General features: G+C 28.5%; 1 protein-coding gene across 6 annotated transcripts in view; it reads left to right on the top strand.

The window, feature by feature from the left end:
• The window catches only part of Ctr1A (Copper transporter 1A), a 157112-nt gene extending 140173 nt beyond the window's left edge, over positions 1–16939 (top strand). For 5 of the 6 annotated variants that reach the window (XM_014417169.3, XM_014417168.3, XM_014417164.3 and 2 more), the window contains 4 exons: positions 4513–4646; positions 4722–4811; positions 11492–11521; positions 15692–16939. In XM_014417169.3, coding sequence (XP_014272655.1) covers positions 4513–4646; positions 4722–4811; positions 11492–11521; positions 15692–15893 — 456 coding nt within the window. In that variant the 3' untranslated portion in view covers positions 15894–16939. The remainder of the gene's footprint in view (positions 1–4512; positions 4647–4721; positions 4812–11491; positions 11522–15691) is intronic. The other variant, XM_014417166.3, reaches the window with a different exon arrangement.
• The last annotated feature ends 5129 nt before the right edge of the window (positions 16940–22068 follow it).

Here is a 22068-nt window from a genome sequence, read left to right as displayed (position 1 = left end):
CTTAAGCCAAAAAAAAAACGCTAAAAAAATGCTATTATCGATTTTATTTACCGGCTATGGGACTACAAATTTTCTACATATATAAAAACATATTTATTTAGTACCAATGTTTCTGCCAGAATTTAAAGCCTTCATCAGGTCTAAAAACAAAGAACAAGACTAACAACCATAGTGAATAAAAGGAATTATAGAACGATTAGAAAATAATTAACATTATAGATACATTAATAGTGTCGAAAGACATGTATATACAAGTATTATACAAAGATAAAGGTTATATTAGAAAAGTAATATTAAAATTAAAAAAGAGGAAAGAAAAAATGCGTATGAAAATCTAGTTAGTGAATAAATGTACAAAATGAAAATTATTTTTATAAAAATAATTCGAAAGGCAGCATAATTTGAAAATAATTTCATTTAAGGTTTTTATGAAAATTATTTATTTTTTTATTTTGTTAAGGCTTGGTATTTAAATGGCTTTATTTTATTTATTCACATTTCAAATTACTGATAACATAAAAATTTCAAATAACTGCTTTTGTTCAAATTATTCAAATTCTACGAGTGAGATATGATTTTTATCAATTTTTCTTCCTCCCCACTTCTGTATGACTACATTTGATTAGGACTGTGCCCGTCAAAATAAAATAGATATCTTTACAAGGTCAATTTTATTCTTATAGTTTGTCATACCATTTCTTAGTTGACATAGTTTCTGGGATTTATAATTCATGCAAGGTAATAATCTCTTGTCGTTTACAGTTTGGCCTTAAGACTTCTAATTATTTTATTTCATGTCTATTCTGTACAATCAGTTGAAGTTGTCAAACATATGTGGTATCAACTGTTTGTGTTATTGTGTGATGTATATTATCTTCCGACTTAATTACCAAAAGTTATCTCTGAAGAAATAATAGCCTAGAACTAATAGCCTTTTAGATGAGTTTTATCTCATATATTGTTACTCTCTTGCTAGGCAAGAGTGTTCTAGAATATTTTACTATCTTAGAGACCTCATTTAGTAATTAATGCAGCATTCTTATTTTAGCGATTTACTTTTTTAGGCCATATTCAAATTAATACATAAAGATATTTTTGCAAATTACGGTTCACTGGCTTATAATAATATATTCTACTGTTTATTGTTTTTCACTTTCTAGTTTCCTTGTTTTAGGTTTATTCATATTGGTTAGATATGTCCTATATTCACTACCTTTCAAAAGTTTAATACCATTTCATTTAATAATTAGAGAAGTTCATGTGTAAATGAAACTAAAATAACTTTTCAAATTAAACTTTATTAAAACTAAATTATATAAAATTGTACAATTTTCAAGGAATTATGTAAAAATAAAATAAAATAATCAATTGCTGAGGTAGAGCCAAATGGACTCCAAACTTTATTTATTCAATTAAAAAGTAACTCAATTCATTAAACTTGTTATGTTGCGAACGGATTCCAGTATTTAAAGGTTTTTCCGAATGCTTTAAAAACCGGTTCTGCCCCTTTGGTGATCGTAGTAAATGTTGTGATAGTAAATAAAGAATGCCTTCTTGACAAAAGGAATTGTCTATCTGATCTGTAATGAAGGATGTATGTATAAACGGTAGGATGAGGGCAGAAATACCTCGCAAGAAGATCGTAGTATTGATGCTGTGTGAAAATAGTAGGGAGTTCGTGGCTGTAGAGAAGCCAGTGGACGCATGTATAAACATAACAGATGCAGTCCAATATCCTACACCCTAAACTGCACTTAATGCTTTTGTTGCAAATAAACAGTGCACTTTATTATTAAACAGCCTATTTATTTTATATTAACAATATACAATTAATAGATTGATTCCTCCTGGTGTAAAACAAATAAAAATAAAATAAAGGAAGATTATTGATTGACCGTGTGTAAAGATGAAAGGAATATGGTCCGGGTGCGGTCAAAAAAACTCAAATAGTAGAAATATACTATTTTAATGAGCCAACGTTTCGCCCCACGTTGCAGGGCTTCTTCAGGGCTATTTTGACGGCAGTCAAAACAAAAATCATTTTTGTTTTGACTGCCGTCAAAATAGCCCTGAAGAAGCCCTGCAACGTGGGGCGAAACGTTGGCTCATTAAAATAGTATATTTCTACTATTTGAGTTTTTTTGACCGCACCCGGACCATATTCCTTTCAAAAATAAAATAACTTCTCAATCTTCAATATATATATAAAAAAAAGTAAATTAAAGAAAATAAAATGTCTTATTTTAACTCAGTTTTAATAGTTTTCATATCAAAAGACTTTTATAAAATTATAATTAATAGCATATATTGATGAACAATTTTTATTAAAAGTTTTTATAATTTGACCTTAATAATTGACAATTCAAAATTAATATTTTTTAAATAAAATAATTTGTATTCAAGTTAAGTCTCAAAACACTCTTCATTGTTTCTTTAAATGTCCAACATTTCATGCAATATTTTTAACAATTATCACACAATAATATAACATATATTTAAACTTTAAATGAAAAATATTGTGCGATAATGGTGTTAAGTTAATCTGTAATGGGAAAGTGGTAAAATTGAGTGATTGTACTGAAATTAATGATCTGGGCAGAATAGCCTTGCTAAGAGTTTTTAAATTATTGGATGTGAAATGTAAATTTATATTTTAGATTGTACTTGAGAATGGCCAGGTTGGCTGAAGCATTAGACATTTAAAGAAATAAAGGGTGTTTCGAGACTTAACTTAGATACAAATTATTTTGTCTAAATAATAAAACCAGTCTCAAAAAAATTAAAAGATTATGTATAATTTAATATTTTATCATTTGATATGTATAAAAACAAGAAACATAGGTAAAAAAATATATATAGATTATATTGAAAATGTGCTAGCATCATCTATTTAGTTAGATTAATTATTGGTTATTACATAACATAACTGGTGTTTATAAGTTTTTAACTATATCAGCAGTTCATATTCAGTAAACATATACTGAATATAATATATATTCTGTAACCAAGATATAACAGGTTAACAGTATCATTTATTTAAAAATATAAATATTAAATTTAAAAGTTAACTGTATAACTTTCATTTTTTTTTTTTATTATACTTAACTAAAAATTTGTCAATTTCTCAAAATATTTTTAAAAATGATATGAGTATATGAGATAAGTTATGATTAAGGTAAAAAGTAAATAAATACATTTTGAGACATTTTTTTCATTGGCTAAATCCAACAACTTTTACCAATGTAAGGATTTTATAAAAGATGTGGCTTTAACTTCCCTGATTATATGTAAAGTTGAAGAATTTAGTATTGTATATAGTTCTGGTTCAGTATTATACTTATTTTGATTTAACAAAAACTTATCTCACCAATGCTTCATAGGTCAAAGCTTACTGAATTAGTATAGTATAGTATAGTATAAAGGCAGTTGCTTTGTTTTGGTCTAATGCAAACTGATCTTCTTCGGAAATATTCTGTAAACAATCTTAATTGATGTTGATAATTGTTTTCAATATCTTATTTTGATCTCCTGGATCTACCCATGATTATTAGAAAAGGGGGGAATGATCAAAATATAAAAAAATACTTGGCCCTAATTCAATTACCTTCTTGTAAATACTTACAATTAGCAGATACTATTTACAATAATTAAAACTTTTGCACTCTGGCTTTGAAAAACATTTTTACAATCATACTAAAGGTCATCTTTTATTTCTTCGGCAACAAGCATAAGGGATTTCGTTGAAGCAAAAATAAAAGATAATTCTCAGGCCATAGAATCAGCTTTAGTTTATCTTTTCGATGGGGGCGTTTGAGATAACGAAATTGGAAACATCTTAGTGAAGACTTTTCTTTCACTCTTATATTTATTATTGGAGGAATTATTTTACAAATGAAGTAAACATAATGACTGTTTATAAAATTAGCTAGTCCATCAAATTTGATGAGTTTCGTAAAGATAGGTATACTACTTACAAATTTCAAAAATTAGGAAGCTTATGACAAAATGATTGTGTGTATGAATTCTTTGGATAAAATGATTAATTTATGATGCAAAATGCTCAAAATTAAAGGTATGATGTTTTTGGGTGTTTCATTTCGATGTTTGAAATCCATAAAATTGACGGTTCCCTTGACAGCGTTAATTATTGTTTTAAACACAATTATTTTATTTGCAATTATAATTTTTATTTTATGGTATTAATATTCAAGAAATTTAATGTACTCTTTTATTTTTATTTATAATTCAAATTCTCTTGTTTTTCTTATTTATTTTTCTCCTTTATGATTGATCTATCGTCCAAAAGTTTTAGATTATTTTGTATCAGTCTGATTAATGAAGTTATGGTTTTTCCAAAATCTAACATTGCATTGTACTATTTTGTTCATGAATTTTTGTGATCCCAATATTATGTATAACAATCAACATAACTGTTAAATTTTTGTTGTTTTTTTAAATTTGTTATTCATTAATTTAATACTTAATTTTTCTCTTCTTCTTTTTTTTTTTCAGATGTATTTTCATTTTGGTCTTGGCGACACTGTTTTATTTCAATTTTGGAAGGTCAATGATTATGGTGGATTGCTTAGTTCAATGTTGGGAATTTTCATTGCTGCGATGCTCTATGAAGGACTAAAGTACTTCAGGTGAGATTAATTTGTATGCATTTTAAAAAAAATATACATTCAGATCTTTTAATAATATTTTATTTATTTATCTAGGGAGTATTTATATTGGAAAAATTACAATATGCTGCAGTACCAAAATGTCAACAAACCTACAAACCAAGAAACGGAGAGAGTTATCAATAAGTAAGTATTAAAATTGTGATAATATTTTAATTTAGTTTTTATCATTATAATTCAGTAAATCTATATGATATTATTTGTTGTTATTAATTATTTCTTACTATTTTAAATAGATGTCTTGATGTCAATACAGTAATTTGGCTTATTCTAAAAGTTAAAAGCTATCGTAACTTTTTTAAAAAAGATTTTATAATCTTTCGGCAATTGGGTGCTGATTTTTTTTTTTTAGTAAAAAAAATTCTAATGCTGCTTTCCTCCACTCTTATTTTTGAACCCCTGTTATACTACGTTAGGAAAAATAAAAGAAGACCTAAAAATTATCAAAATTTGATAAACTAACAGAAAATAACACTTTTAAAAAAAATAACTTTATTGTCTTTGTTAATTGGAGCATTGTGCATATTTGTCTTTTTCTATGTTTTAGAATGCATTATAAAATTTGTACGTACATGTTACAAACCTCATTAAACAGTGTTTTATATGTTTCTATTAATATTCTCTTTGGAATACATATAATTTTTCTTGGATCAAGCGGCAAAAATAGACACCAGCCAGGGTCCCAGAACCGGTTAACAGAGGTTCTACTATTTTGTGTGAAAATTCCCTTAAAATATAGTATTTGTTGTTTGTGTTTATTGATAATGTACAATGAAATGAATTATGGATTACCATAAACTCATAACAAGAAAAAAAAAGGATGTTATGGCTGCTAATTTATCTAACATTTTTAGCTGTTAATGATAGAAAATGTATAGCTTTCTTTTATCTCATTGCTTCTTTGCTGTTCTTTGTATTACATTATGTATGTGTTGTTATTACTTATCCTGTTGATGTACTATTATTTAGGAATGTAAATAATTAGTATCTAGAAATTGCTATATTTTTAAACTTCATTGCTGTTATAATTTAGAGCATTAGTAATAATATCTTGCTGTACTATTAACATGAGGTAGATGATATCATAGGATGCTTTAATAAATATCTGCAGTGCATTTAGAAATCTATTTTTTTTAAACTTTAGTTTTGTGTTAAATAGAAACTTCCTCGACAACCTCATGACTGTAGTGTTGATTCATTTTGATTTTTTTTTTTTTAAATAATTGATTCAACTTTTCAAAAATGCTAATGAATTCTAATTAAAAAGTTCTAAATAATCATCATTCCAAATTTTTTTATGAAATTTTAATATTTTCCTTGCACAATTTTATTTTTTTTAAACGTTTTATTATTTTTAATGGTTGATTTACCCAAACCATTGCAAAAATTTTTCAGTGCCATTTCAGTAGTTTTGAAGAAAATAAAAATTTTTGTCATTAATAAAAATTATTTTCCTATCTTGAATCTGGTCAAAACAAATTATTGAAGCTAAGTTTTTGGAAAAACAAGTTTATATATGCTTAAAAAAAAAAAACTCTTTTAAAATGCAAAGCCCCCAATTAATGACTAAGACTTATTTATTCCTTTCAAGATTAAAACTTAGATAGAAATCAAACACATTTATACCTATACCAGTTCCTATTTGGACCTGTGTGTGACAAATACATGAGACAGCTAAAACGACTCATATTAACAAACTTTAAATCTTTCAGGAAAAAGTTCAGAACAATAGTAACAGAGTCTTATATTTATGTAACTATACCTGCTGACTTTACATGAAACTGTTAACAAACACATACAGACCCTCTATGATCGATTTCATGACAAATTACCTAGTACATCCTATTTTATCATAAATTATCACTATCCAAGTACATCCTACATAGCAATGATAAATAACATAGCCACAGCACTGATGCCAGGCAACGCTAGTAGAAGGCTGAAGAGGAGCTGGATGAGAAACCTTCTTGTCCAACAGTTAGCGTTCACATCTCACCAGGTAGAGCTGCTGCTTGGTACTGTTCCCACTCACGTCATGTTTTTCGGTTACTGTTCATACAATTCACTGATTTTGGATAATTGAAAAGTTAACAATATTTCTTACTCTGGGATTTATACTAAGTTAAATTAAAATGTTTATAATCTGTTTGTATGATAAATTAAGTCAGGCATGTCAAACACAAAAAATGTTCTGAGGCCTCTAATAATATTGCTTTGAATTAAAAAAAAAAATTGTTCTTAACTGGTTTTCTATATTTTAACTCAGGTTATTTTGTAAATGTTATAGCTATTTTTAGCATCCAAAATATGTCACTAATCAGAGAGGCCTTTTTCTTGCTTTTCTATCTAATTAGTTTACTAATTAATTTTGCATAATGTATAGCTGAGTTTTTTCTTTCTCGATTCTGGGAACCTATAAAAATAATATGACTCACGATTTGTATATTTTGCATTTATCATAAAAAAAAAAAAAAAAATCTTCCTAAAGAAACATTAAATATGTTTATTGGAATATCGATGATTGACCACTTGTAATCATAAAAGGAAGATGGTCCAGGAGTGGTAAAAACAAAAACTCAAATAGTCGTATGTAAAACTATTTAATTTGAGCCAGTGTTTTGCCCTTCATTGCAGGGCCTCTTTTGAGCTAAAAATGATACAAGCACTTAAATAAGGTAAAAAGTAAGCAAATTGTTAACAAAATTAAAATTCAACAAATGTGTGGCTAACAACACAACAATGTAAATTAAAATAAAATAAAAAGATATAGTGAAATATAAAATTAAAAATAATAAAAAGGTTTTAGACAATTAATGAAAACAGGAATGTCGGAAATTCTCAATGTCTTGGAAAGGCTGTGCCAGGAGCCATGTCACCAGCAAACTCCAAGTCTTCCAATCCGCCAGTAATTTTTCACTTTGTTTTTATGACCCCTTTCTTTGTCATTTCTGACATAGAAGGGATTTATCTAGAGATGACCAAACTATTCTAACCATGGTGGAGGGTCAAGTCAAGAGGGTAAATTGGAACTGCCACAAAATGAAAAAAAGTCCATCCTCCAGGCCGGATTTGAACCGGCGCCACCCGTATTTCTCAGGTTGCTAAGACCTGCACATCGACCTGAGTCATGGACGGCTCCCCTAATGTTCCACTTTATTTCTCTCTTTCTATTACACATTACATAATCCATTACAACAAGAAATAGAATAAGAGGCTAGACACATCCTTGGCATACTCCAGTTGTGGTTTTAATTGCTCCAGAAAGTTTGTCTTCATAAAGAGCTGGTACTCAAAGTCTTCATATATTTCAGATTTTTTCTGGGAGTCCATACTTCGCAAGCAATCATCACAATATTTCCTTTTTGACAGAGTCAAAAGCTTTCTTCAAGTCCATGAATACCATATATGGTGCTTTGTTATTCCTTACTTTTATTATAATGCTCACAGTATTTATAAGATCGATGCAACTCTTACCACTTCTGAAGCCAACCTACTTTTCCTTAACTTTTCATTGAAATCCTGTGCTTTATTATTATTGTCAGAACTTTCCTTGGCGCAATGAGTAATGTTATTCCTCTCCAATCATATAAATATATCAATAACCTTTGAACTTTCAAAATTATTCCCTTTCAATAAGGAATAGGATCCAATATTTTGAATGGAAACCTATATCAGAAAGGATAATCAGGGCAACTTTCAAAACAAAAACAAGAAATGTCACCATTTTCAGTGTTATAATTTGGTAAGGGATAAGAGAAATGAAATTTATTAAGGAGGATTTCTAATGACTAAACAATTAATATTAAAAATAATAATTATAGCAGCTAATTATGCAATTGAAGAATGCTAAATGAAAATTAAGAAAAATTGTGTCATGTTTAACTTTTTTTTTTGCAGTAAATATTTTTAAAAAATACAATCAATAAATGCTTGTTATATGTATTTATAATTTATGACATTATTATATACATACTGTAATAATGTTTACTAAGCATGTTTAATTTTTATTATATAATATTTACTGCATCACTGTTTATAAATATAATATAGAGTGCAAAATTAATGTAAACAGATTCTGAAGTTATAAAATAACAAAAGAAAAAAATGTTACTTATATTTCTCAGAACATACATTTTTCTTGGATTGTAAGTACAAGAGGATTAGTAATTGAAAATTGTTTTTTTAATTTTTTGCGATGTCAGTGATTTGTTATTTGAAGGGCTCCCTCTAGAAAAGGTTCTAACTACAAAACTTACCCAAAAAATTGGCCTGTTCAAAAAGCTTCTTTCTGACCTAGTCCGAATGGTGCTAGCAATGAAGATGGCAATGGATCAGTCCTTACTCATTTAGACTCTTTAATCCCAAAACTAGAAACATGAATTCAGTCGAAGGTAGGACTTTTTCTTCTCACTCCTGAAAAGTTGGAAGAAGTGTTTATTAGAACCTTTTTGACAGAAGCTCTTCATTCAATTGTTATTGTAGCATTTGGCCTCGAAAGTTTGACATTCCTGAATTATATTATTTAGTCTTTTTCGATGTTAGGTTTAACTGATAATAATTGAGTTTTTTGAAACTAAGTAAATATTGAGTAAAACGATTAAAATATATATAAATTATTAATTATCAATCAGAATGATTAAGGAAAAATATTCTTAGGATCTCATTAAGGCGACTTTGTAAAACATAAAACTATGTAAGTATACAATTTTATTAGCAAACAATACTTATTTTATTTTTCAATTTTTTTTTTTTGGATTTTCTTTTCCAGGAAGTTGATTATATTAATTTTTAAAATTGTTGAGGTAAAGAAAACTTTGTTATAATATATACTATTCTATATTTTGTACCTAAAATTATAATAAATAATTTATTCTTATCAACAATTTTTATCTATATGTTATATGTATACATTTAAAATTCTTGTGATCAATATTTACCTTATATTTGTCAATTTTATCAATTTCCATTATGAAATTTTGTCATTATAGTCTAAAAAATTTTTACAACCACATTATTTAAATTAATGTCCTTCACTAATGGTGCATTCATTTATCTCTGGAGCACAAACCAATGCTCAATAATAGACATTACCTCTTTGGACATACCTATGCCTAATATGGTGTTTTTTTGCCTCCTTATTTATATGTTTAATTTTAATCCATTTTGAAGTTAAAAATCATGATTTTTTTACAATTGGACAATGTAATTTTTACAATAATTTATTTTAATTTCATTTTATATACATTTTTGTGATTTTTTTTTTTTTAAGTTGGCCATTTTGAAACTTTTTTCCTTAATTCTTTTGTCCAGTCATCTTTATGCTTTGGTATAAATATTACTGTGGAAGTATTGGTTGACAATTTTTCTTCTTAGGGATTTATATCCTAATTATTACACTTGAAATTCATACATAAAAGTCAAATGGAGTTCTATCAATGGGTAGATTCTCCACATGTCTGTATCATGACATTGTATATGACATTAAATTTACTTATTGTATATATTTTAAATAAATAAAAAAAAAATATTTGCAAACAATGCTATTTTATACACACACACGTATACATATTTTAGTGATGTTTTGGCTTTTTTTTTTTTTTTTTTTTTTTTTTATTTTTTTATTTTTTGTGCCATTTTTTATAACTTTATCCATTTTTAAACTTGTTTTCCTTTCTTCTTCACCCCAGTCATATTACTAAAATTCTTTGGTACTATAAATACAACTCTTATTTATTTATTATGGAAGTATTAGTTGACATTTTTTCTTAAAAATGGATTCCACTAAAAAAAGATATAATAATAATAAAGTTAAATATAAGAAGATGGTCATGGTTGCGGTCAAAAAAGAACAAATAGTTTTGAACTATATAATGTCCGACATTTCGCCCCACTTTGGAGGGCTTCATCAGGGCTGTTCAAAGCGATAGGTTAAACCACCTTGCTTAGGGCTTTATTTTGAAAAGATTGTAATTTTTTCTTTTTTATAATGGATGCCACTCCTCAGACTTCAGAGCCTTACATCAACAGTGGCCTGAGAATTGTTTTAAAAGTAAGAACAGTTGTTCCTGGTTTTAATTTGGATTTTCTATTTAGGATATGATATAGATTGCTAACCTTGCGTAGGTCTGATTTAGTTCGATGTTGATATGAAATTGATTGGTGGTTCCAGGTAATGGTAGAGATAGACATGCAGAGGATGTTAAGATGTATGTTGCTCATACTGGCTTCTAGAATATGGGTCAGAAAGGAAATTTTATGGTTGAAATTTCATGGTTTTTTCAATATAATGGATAAAATTTTGTAATTTGATAGAAAAGAAGATAATTTGGGTTTTAAGATGTTCGGATATAGTAATGTGGTTAAGTATATAGGTTTTTACTTATTTGTGTTCTTCACTTACCACATCCCCCCAGTCATCTTTTCTTCATATATTTTATCCATAGTCAACTATCTACTCTTCATTATGTTTTTAATGTACAAATTTTAAGATAAAAAAAAAGAACTGTCTACTAATACTTCCATAGCGTTGTTATATTTATAATTAAATTAAATTAATACAAAAATTGTATTATATGGTTTTATTTTTTACAATGTTGGTAAATATTTCAATGAGGTTCTCAGAATGTTTTTCTTCAATCATTTTAATTGATAATTAATAACTTAATAATGAATCCTATTAAAAAAAGATTCGAAAATAATAAAGTTGTTCATAATAACATATATATTAATTCATTGACGATAATTATATATGAAAACTGTTTAAATTCTCCAACATATATTACATTCTCTATACTTTCTATTTTCAGCTTGGTCAATGATGTGATTCACAGACAACCGTGAGTTTTTATTTACAAAATGTTATGGTTTTGCTTCATTGTTTTGCTTTTGCTTTAGATTTCATTCTAGCTCTTTTCCTTAGTAGTATTTTGTCGTGTTGTTACTTTCAGTAGTGTATATAAATTTTTGATTGTATATTCTTAATTTACTATTTTTTCTTTGTAAATATTGATATGTATATATATATATATATATGTATATATATTCTGACTAAGACCTTTTGTATATATTTTTCTTTTTTACAAAATGTATTAACCCATGAATCTATATTAATTTTATAATAAGGTTTGATATTTATCTAAATTTGTTTTGTTTGTTTTACTACTTTTTATCCACTAAGTGTTTTGTTTCTGCACAGTAGTTTTGAGTTGAATGTTGTTTTTGTGTGTTTTTTTATACTAAGAAGTTATATATGTTATAAATAAGATTCAATATAATGGTATGTTTTTACTTCTGATATTATAAATTTTCTATATGCTTGCAGATAGAACAAATAACAGAAATTTGTTTAAGAAACTTGATTTTATAAACTATCTTTCCAGAATATGAGGGTCACTCGGCATTTAAAAAGTATATTAAACATTGATAACCCTTCTTTCTCTTTTGGATAATTTGGGGTCTGGCCTCGATTTTTAACCCTTTGCACTCAGTTGTCCCCTATGAGGGGACAAGATAAGTCTTGCATATCACTCGGTTGTTCACTCTTAGAGGAAATTACAGTTTAATTGTGATTACTGAGAATGAATTTATTCATTGTAAATTTTGAGAAGTCCATGTTTTCCTGTTGTTTTATATTTAAATGCCATAAAAAACTAGATCAAAATATGATGAAAAGATCAAGATGCATGATAAATAAATCAACTAGTTTAATGCCTGTTTTCAGTGCATTCACGACAGACTATACATTTCTCTAATCTGTTGAGCAACACTTAGAATCAGTGGAACAAAGGTACATGAGTATGGTTTAGCGATATAGGGAAACTTGATAAGATTATAAAGAAATCTGAAAACTAAGAAAAGAAATTGATAAGAACTTAAATCGTATTGAAGCGTCAAATAGAAAAGATCTCTGCAGTAATAAGACAGTGTTGTGATTTCATAATTTAACATTAGTAATTTCCAAACCATTTCTTCATCCTTTCATTCATTTTATAATCTTTTTTTTTTTTTTATATAAATGGCAAAAAACAATCAAACACCACTGAGTCTCGTGATTTGAACAGTAGTGAAGACGAGTTTCAGATGGAATTTATACAGACAGATTTAACAAAATAAATATTGAAGCAGAAGATGATTTTTTTTTTAATGTGGCATGAAAGCACTGCGGCACAATAAGACCTATTGTGCGCTAATTAAAAACACGCCAATGTTTCAATCAGCATTGCAGCACAGCGGTGAGCTCATTAGAGCTTAAGTTTAGTAGATTCCAAGAATCTTAATAAGCTTGAGGTGTTGATCAGCTCGCACTGCTAATCCACCACGCGATCCGCCTCGAACAGTGCAAACCTCACCCCTACAAATTGCCGTCTCATCCTCAGCATTGCAGAATCTACTCAGGGATGGCTCTGTTAGCTTGAGATTAAACATGTGTTTATTTAATCTACAGTGACCTGCATAGATCCCTGTATTATCCTAAGAGAGGTCCTGTCCAGCCTAAGCAGTTCATCGCTTTGTTCATCAAGGAACAGCTTAGCCTGTCTTAGTCTTTTATTGAGCCAGTGATGCTTGGCTTTTAATCCATAGGCCGCCTTTATAGTGATTTTGGCAAAGCTTAGGCTAATGCCTCCACACAGAGGCTCCGGTGTGAAAGGAGTGGTTTCAGAGCCATTCCTAGCAAGTCTGTGAGGATCTTTGTTGCCAGTGTTATGGCAGTGACCTGTCACCCATTTGTGCTGATAGTAATGATGTTATCCAACCATAAGAATTGGTTCATAATTTACCATACTGTAAAAAATTATAAGAAATAATTTTTTTTTTTGTAAATTTGTGTTCTTCATTGTCTACAAATACAAATAAACCAATTTTCATTACAATGTCTTACTCGGTTCTAAAGTTGTAATATATAATATCACAATACCAGGATGTACATTTTCGCAAAAAAGTGGTGTTGAGTGCAAAGGTTTAAAAAAGTTGTATATTTATGTTTTATTAAAGTAGTGTTTGTTTGACTTCCTTTTTTCCTTCATTATATCCATATATAATAAATTTATATAACTTTGTATGATGTTAAATCAACTATCAACCTAAAATCAAATGTTTTCCGCTCATTCAGCTACCCTCTAAATTATGAAATCAATGAATTAATGAAAGTATATTTGTGCTAGTTCGTGTGTGAAATAAAAAGGGATCAAATTTCCTACCGATCTCAAAAAAATGTGGATGAATATTATCGTGTGACCCTTTTCAACTCAAACTTAAAAATTTCTCAACAAACCTGTAACCATTATCTAGTTTGTTTTTAAATATTTGTCACTAAATATTTGTCCATCCTCCACAGCTCTTTGAAGACCAGTCTCAATTAAGGTCCTCCAATGATTATTATTTAGATATAATTAAATATCTAGTTTGAGACAGGTTATAAATTGTTCATCAGTTATAATAAAAAAATATAAATATAGTCTCACACTTTTTATTATCTTGTAACTCCTACGTTTTGGAAATGTAAGAGTTGCAAGCAAATAAAAAAATGTGGAAAATATTTTTTTTTATTATTAATTATTATTTAGTTCTTGTATGGGTTTGCCTTGCTCCTGTTTGTCAGTCAAGCTTAGTATAAAATTTAGATGTTTTGACTTTCTATTCTCTTTTTGATCCTGATAACATGTTCCTTCCTAACCCTGATAACATGTTCCTTTCTAACTTTTCATCTCTCAGATTCTGCATGTTTTCTATTTTACTTTTGAGAGTACTTTTTGTTGTTATTTCTTTTTTTTAACTGGGTTTTGTTATTATAATTTGACTTATGACCTAAAAAATAATTTCTATAGTCATATCTTTATAAAATAAATTTCAATGGGACGACTAACCATTTGCAACTATGCTTGTTTCTTTTTGAAAATTATTTGAACAATTGGAAAATTTTTAATGATGAGAAGATAATTAATATATATGGGATAATATATATGAAGAGAAGATGGTTGGTGGTGGTGTCAGAAAATGATGACGCAAATTTATTGTTAACCAATGTTTCGCCCCACTTTGCAGGGCTTCGTCCAGGCTGATAAGAATGAAGTTCTGTTCAGTTGGTAACAGAACTTCATTCTTATCAGCCCGGGCATTCGTATTATTACCTTTTAAATTATTACAATTTTATTGATTTACAAAGTATCTCAGCTTAAGCGAGAATATGTATTTTTATAATTTTGGGGAACTTTTTTTTTATTTACCATCAAAAATTACTTAAATTATTTACATAAGTTAAAAATATTTACTATCTTTAAAAAATAAAACAGTTGTTAACATAATCTTTCTTCAAGATTATGAATAAATAGGTTTTTTTATTCCATTGGAAACTCTTTATAAATGAACCTTCCTTACGTTATCATCACTTCATCCCTGAACCTTTTTAAGTAAGTAGTAAATACTATTTGCTTCCTTCCTAAATACTGAACTTAGTTGTTTTTCAAAAGCTAAAAACTTCTATTTGTTTCAGACTTGACAATCTCTGCTTGAATCATCCTTACGGACCTCCTTGGCTTATATCCTCTTGTCTTCATACCTTTTTCTTTCCTTTAAAATCTTACAGAATTATGCACTTATTACAAAGTTCTTTATATTTTGTAAACCCTACCACTTTGTTGATAACATATAGGATTCTGAAATATCAATTTTTTTTAACCTTTGGTTGTTAAGAATGATATACTTTAAACTGATTGATTGAGTCCATTTTTACACTTCAAAGTTAAAGTTCTGTTATAATTACTTATTACTAATTCATAACTGAATTAATAATTAATATAATATCTGTTTTATGTGTTTTATCGGATTAAATTAATTCAACTTCACAAACTGACATTTCATGTGATATAGTATATGGTGTGATAAAAGTATCCTTGGATAGTAACTTGGACTGATTCAATATTATGATAGTTATCTCTGTTGTTGATAAATATTTTCCTTATAAAATGTTTTGTTATTATATTTCTGATATATTTTTTCTTCTATTTCAGACCTTCGCTGCTGACTGTTCACCATATCATCCAAACATTGTTGCACATCATTCAGATATTTGTCAGTTACCTCCTTATGTTGATATTTATGACGTACAATGTTTGGCTCTGTTTGGCAGTCGTCCTCGGCTCCGCTACCGGATATTTTCTTTTTGGTTGGAGGAAATCGCTTTTCGTCGACGTAACTGAACACTGTCACTGACCTGTGCAGAAGGCCCTCAGTTTGAGAGACTTAAAGTATTAACTGTGAAAAACCATATCTTTATCGTTCCTTGTTGAAGAGAATAAACATATTAGTGCTCCCTTATTGGTTATTGCCATGGGAGTTGCTTGCTGTAGAGAATGGTAAACCACGAAAGAAATGGAAGCAATTGTTCTTATGTCTTTTTAATTGAAATTTTAAACTTCCGAAATCTGTATAATGTGTAAAAGCATAAAAGACCAGATAGTTTATTATGTAAGTTATTTTTTTATAATTGTTTTTAAATTGCTAAATTAGCTAAAGGCGCTGATATTGCCACAAAGCATCACTGTTCTTCCTCATCAATTTTAGAAAATCAGTTTCAGAATAATTTTTTTAAAAACTGTAAATGTGATAAAACATTTTATTTTTAGTTTAAACGTTAACAGTTGTTATTTTATATGTATCAATAATTTTATTTAAAAGAAGTTGGAGATCTATTGCATATGTGAAATATTTATCAGATATATATATACTGAATTTGTATAAGTAATGCCTGACTTTATCTTGCCATTTGGGTTTTATTTAATTAATTTTATTATTAGGAAAGACTGAAGAAATTAACTTCTTGAATGTATTTGAACAGATCTATGTAAATTTGAATAAAGTCATCTAGTGGGATGGTTATTACCTAAAATATATACTGGTAAAAGTAATCATTAACGGAGGAACCTTAGTTCTTCTAATTCTTGTTTATAATGTAAACTTATCTGTATATTTTGATATATAAACATATATATGGTATACATTTATTTATAAAAAAACGTAAAAAAAAAAACAAATAAAATATGTATCCTTTGTTTTGTTTATATTTATGGAATATTTGTTTCATATATTCATCATAGTAGATTAAAAATGCTTTTAAGGTATGAATTTTCAGCATAAGATAAAATAATATTGTTTAAAAATAATGTATATATGACAGGACATTACTATGTTCGAAATTCCAAAATGCTTTTTATTATCTGTTATAATAATTTAAATTAGATTTATTTTTTATAAATATATTTACATGTGTATTATTTCTTGAACCCGATCTAATCTTGTTATGTGCATGTGTTATTTGAAAATAGAGTATTTATCTGAAGTTAATAAATTTAAAAGCTCTTGGAGATGTTGACTTGTTGAAATTTGGATGATTTTGGAAATATGGTTAGAAATAAATATACAGATTACGTGATGATCACCAGGATTCCATCAAGATAAACTCATGTTTTTTGATAATCTGCAGGCTCTCGAACTTATTGAAGAAACCATTCTTTGGTAACTTATGAGTGCATACAAGTGGGCATTCATAAGGCCAAAGAGATCCACAATCTATTTTTTATTATTTTATAATGAGCCACCCAAATCTTACTTTTTTATTTAATGTAGTTGCATGTTTTACCATTCACATACAAGAGCATACTAACACATACATGTAAATGTGATGATGATATCATATTTGGGAAACCTCTACTACTAATAATAATAATGAGGTACTTCCGTTATTGAGAATTTTTAAATTTTTGGGATTGAGATTTGACCCTTCAATTTTTTTTAACGTTCATCTTGATAATTGGGACTTCGTGGCTGATTAGAGTGTATAAGTATGACTACTTCAGTTCAGGACAGGTTGAAACACGTTTGTTTACAAACATTTGAATTTCTTCTACAAATGTTTTGTTTTTCAGTACTGTCTAAGGTCTTGTACAATAAATAAACAAGTGCAAAAAATGTCGAAACTGAAGTGCGAATTCATTAAAAATGCTGACTTGAAGCTAGCACTAAAATACAAACCAATATAACTTATTTTTTAAGCCATAAGTTTTGTATTGTTTTCAAAAATAAAATAGTGTACATATAAAAACATAAGATACAACTTTTTATTAGCAATTTTATCTCTCTAAATGAAAAACAATACATTTAGCCTCTCCTAGCGGAAGTCTCTATAAATAAGTATGTTATTGGAAAACTAGATAAATAAAAATCCTCTCTAAGTGATAAAAAATACTGGGTCCTTTGAGATTCCAGTAATAGAGATCAAACTATAAGAAATTCAATGATGAGAAAGAAAATCATTTCAAAATTTTAGGAATAAAATTCAAATATAATACTAATGTGAAGCTCTATGATCCATGAATGATCATGGGTTCAGTACTTTGTAAGGAACCACTGTTTTTAGAACAATGGTTGTGCAAGGATGTGATTTGGTCAGAATCACGCTTGACCGCCAGATTTTTCCTCAATCAAGGCTACCCATTTTATGAGGATGGGTGGACCCCAGAGGGCTTCCGAACCCAAGGACTATAGTGAAACAGAAAATTATCATCTGCCACAGCCAAACTCCGGGTCCTTGGAGTTTGTAACACTGTGCTTTACCTCAGTACCACCGCGCTTCCCAAGATTCAAGTATAATAAAAATTAAAAGAAAAAAAATGTACATTTTTATTAAAAAATCACAAATAATACAAGTTTATTTATTAATAAGAAGTATAATATTATCTAGCAACAATCTTCGATCAAGTTTTTTAAGTTAATTAATTAGTCTTTCAGCAGAAATTCTGTAAGATGTTCATTTGTCAACTATGAAACAAGTTCCGAATTCGGAAGACTTCATTATGGAGTATGAAGATTCACAGAAGTATGTTGTAAAAATTGAAAGGATGAGTTTGGATATTTTGATTCTGGAATACTTGAAAGTAGTTTTCAATATTCAATCTTAAAAGAAGCTTTGTACAGAATTTCTAACTCCTGATCCTCGTTCATTTCGAATAACTGAGATACCTCTTCCGTTTTTTCAATAAATATTACAGCAAGAAATTTATCTTCAATATTTTTACAAATATATGGGTTCTTAAAATCTATTATATGTTCACAAAAAAAAATATATGAAATAAATATTGGAAGAAGAAAGTTGACCATATGATGTAGATTGTAGGAAGATAGTCCGGGTGGCGTTCAATAAAGGTATCAAAATAGTAGAAGAAAACTATTTATTGTTAACCAATGTTTTGCCCCACTTTGCAGGGCTTCATCGGTGCGAAATGAAACAACAAGATACAAAAATTTTAGAACAGAACATTAAAATAAAACATTTCAAAAAATTTTGCTTATAATAAAGTATATAAAAAAAATTCAGCGAAGAGCTGCACATGGCTCTCAGAGCAAGATACCTGTTTATTGAGTTTCTTATTCTTTACCAATAGTCTTCACCTAATGAGTGAATTTTTGACCTCATAAATAATATTTATTATCTAAAAAAATAATAAATAATCTTTAATTGTGCAATTATTGATATAATAAAAAGCTTAGTACATACAAGGAGTCTTATTTTTGTCATGATCACTTTACGCCCATTAAGTTCTCTTGCTTCAAATGTTAATATAACTCATACTAGAAAATCTAATTTTTAGGTTGAATGAGTTTTAAAGATTGTTATTTTATTCTGGAAGATTACTGATTGTGTGTAATAAATCAATAAAAATCAATAAATGGAATATGGTCTGGGTGCGGTCAAATTAAACTCAAATTATATTATGTACTATTTTTATTCGAGCCAACGTTTCGCCCCACATTGCTGGGGTTCATCAGGGCTAAAAAAGATACAAACACTTAACATATGTAAAAGAAGTAAATGGAAAATTACAAGGGCATACAATGAAACATAAAATTAAATAAGAAAAATTAAAGGTTATTAACAATAAATGAAAACGGAAATAGTAACAGATAAAGAGAAGAAATTTAAAGAAAGTGCAAATTAAGAGATGAAAAGGGATAAATCAAGAAAAAAAAAAAGAAGGAAGAAAATGAACGAGACAGAATTCATGCCTGTTTTGACGGAAGTAAAAGTTAGAGTGAACCATTTGTATTGTGTAATGTGTTACGAGCTTATTCTATAATATATATTCGTATATTATAGAATAATATATATATAACATATTATAATATAATATATTAATATATTCTTCCTGCAATCGGACAATTCTTCAATTGTTACAATGACTGAAGAAATTCTTGTACCTTATGATAGTAAGATAACAGTTAGTAAATAATAAAAAAACTATTAGTTAAAAACAAAAAAATTAATTAAATTTGGAAATGGATTTGGTTTTCTTGTGTTGGAACTGAATAGCTAAGTTGATTATTCCAAACTACATCATTCTACTGCCATTTGAAATATGAATATGAGTTCATAATTAAGCGATAAGGAAATATAGAAAATGTTTGTGTTATTTTTATTTATTCTTTAAATTTATCGAGCAAAAAAAAACAGTCCAGAAAAATTCATTGATTTTTCTCATTTTGGAGCAAAGTTGATTTAATGTGTAATATATTTCTCTTTTTATAATTCCAAATATTTATACATATTTTAACTTAAAAATGATAAAAGATTTTTTTAAATATATAGCTATGTTATTCAGACTACAAAAAAGGTTTTGATGGACTAATTAATTATATTAACTAATTAAAATACAATTAGAATACTACCATTTTCTAAAAAATATAAACATATGGTAGGTTTTTCATAGAAAAGTAGTTTTCCACATTAGGCAAAGTTCAAAATATGCTCTTCTGAAAATTGTTAAATTCTTTCTTTACAGAACACTGATGCATGGACGAACCCAGCAAGTAAAAAATTGTATTTAATAATTTTTTTTTCCAAGCAAATGATTGTAATAACTAATAAAGCACTGCTATAATTATATACGCTCGAGAGATCTACAGTTCAATGAAGATTTGGTGACCAAACTAAATGAAAATCTGGATAAGCTCGTCACTTGATGCTTGCTTAAGCCCGAGCAGAAGGCTAACATTGTCAACCAGTATGTGCTCCCAGGTTTACCCCTCCAAACTGCTCCCCTCACAAAGCTACATCCTGATTCATGATGATTCCCAGGAATGCCAAAGCCATTATTTTTGGGCTCCCTGTGAACACATCCACGGCGATGTTGTACGCTCTGAGGAGGTACTGAGATTTACGCTTGCTCTGCTGCCAATGGGAGGCTCGTTTACAACAATATTCCATTTCTCAGCGGCTATCCAATGTACCTGATGTTATGTTCCAGTTCACTTTCAATTATTCAGCTGAAATCGCTGAATGTGCCGATAGATTAGGCATTGATCAGGAACATCGAAGTGTGAAACCTCTATCACAGTAGCTACGTCAAAATGAGTTCGAGAAATGGGCCAAATTCAGGTGGCGTTGGAGTACACCATTTCAAAGAGACCCCGGGAGCGAATAAATTTATATATGATAAACAATTACTAACGGGTTCTGAATGGTCCAATGCCAAGAAGTTGAGTATAAATCATGTACCCCTATGTGGAGTCTCAGGTGTGTGCCAGCAGACAGGATAAAGAATTTAGGTCCCTCTGTTGCAAATGCAACAGAAAGGCTGAAACACCAGGAGATGTGCTGGGGAAATGCCCCAACTCCCTCCTCATAACACAGAGTAAAGCACAAGTTAATGAAGTTCCTAAAAGAAAGAGATTTTGCCTGCTTCGACGAGGTCTACTGTGTGGATACTTATGAATCCACAAGATATGCAAATATTGTTGCTTCCTCTAAGAAGGGGAAGTCAGCAATCAATCTAGATCCCACTATAAGATATGAAAATAATGACCTTGACCAGGCAAATAAAGTGTAAAGGGAAAAGAAGGAAATTTGCGATAAAAACATCCCTTTCCTTAAGGAAAAGTTCCAAGAGGGCTTCGGAGAAAGAGACTTCTACGTGAGAGGCTTCTGGTTCAGATCCCATGGAACGATACCCAGCACAATTAGGAGCTTCATGGAGGAATTTGGGGTCGATATCCAGGATGTGGCAAAGATGACAGAAAATATCATACTTGACTCCTAGGGAATCATACACCATCACATGCATTGAAATTGTTGAGTAATAGAATCATCCAGAGGAAAGATCACATGCATACATTACATATTTTACTTGTTACTTTATTATTTTTCTGTATATTTTTATTACTTTGGTATATATTTTTATTTTTACATATATTTGTTACTTTAGTATATCTATTTATTATTATTTTTTTTATGTATATATATCACTCGTATGTTTGTATATTTATATACTACCTTTATCAACTATATGATATATTATATATATTACGAGTTTATATTCTTATTTATTTAAAATGA

Source organism: Halyomorpha halys, unplaced genomic scaffold, assembly GCF_000696795.3.
Source record: "Halyomorpha halys isolate HHAL.00 unplaced genomic scaffold, Hhal_1.1 Scaffold147.1, whole genome shotgun sequence".
Classification (NCBI taxonomy): Eukaryota; Metazoa; Arthropoda; class Insecta; order Hemiptera; family Pentatomidae; genus Halyomorpha; species Halyomorpha halys.
Note: the sequence above shows the minus strand (reverse complement) of the source record. Positions and strands in the feature narration are given on the sequence as shown.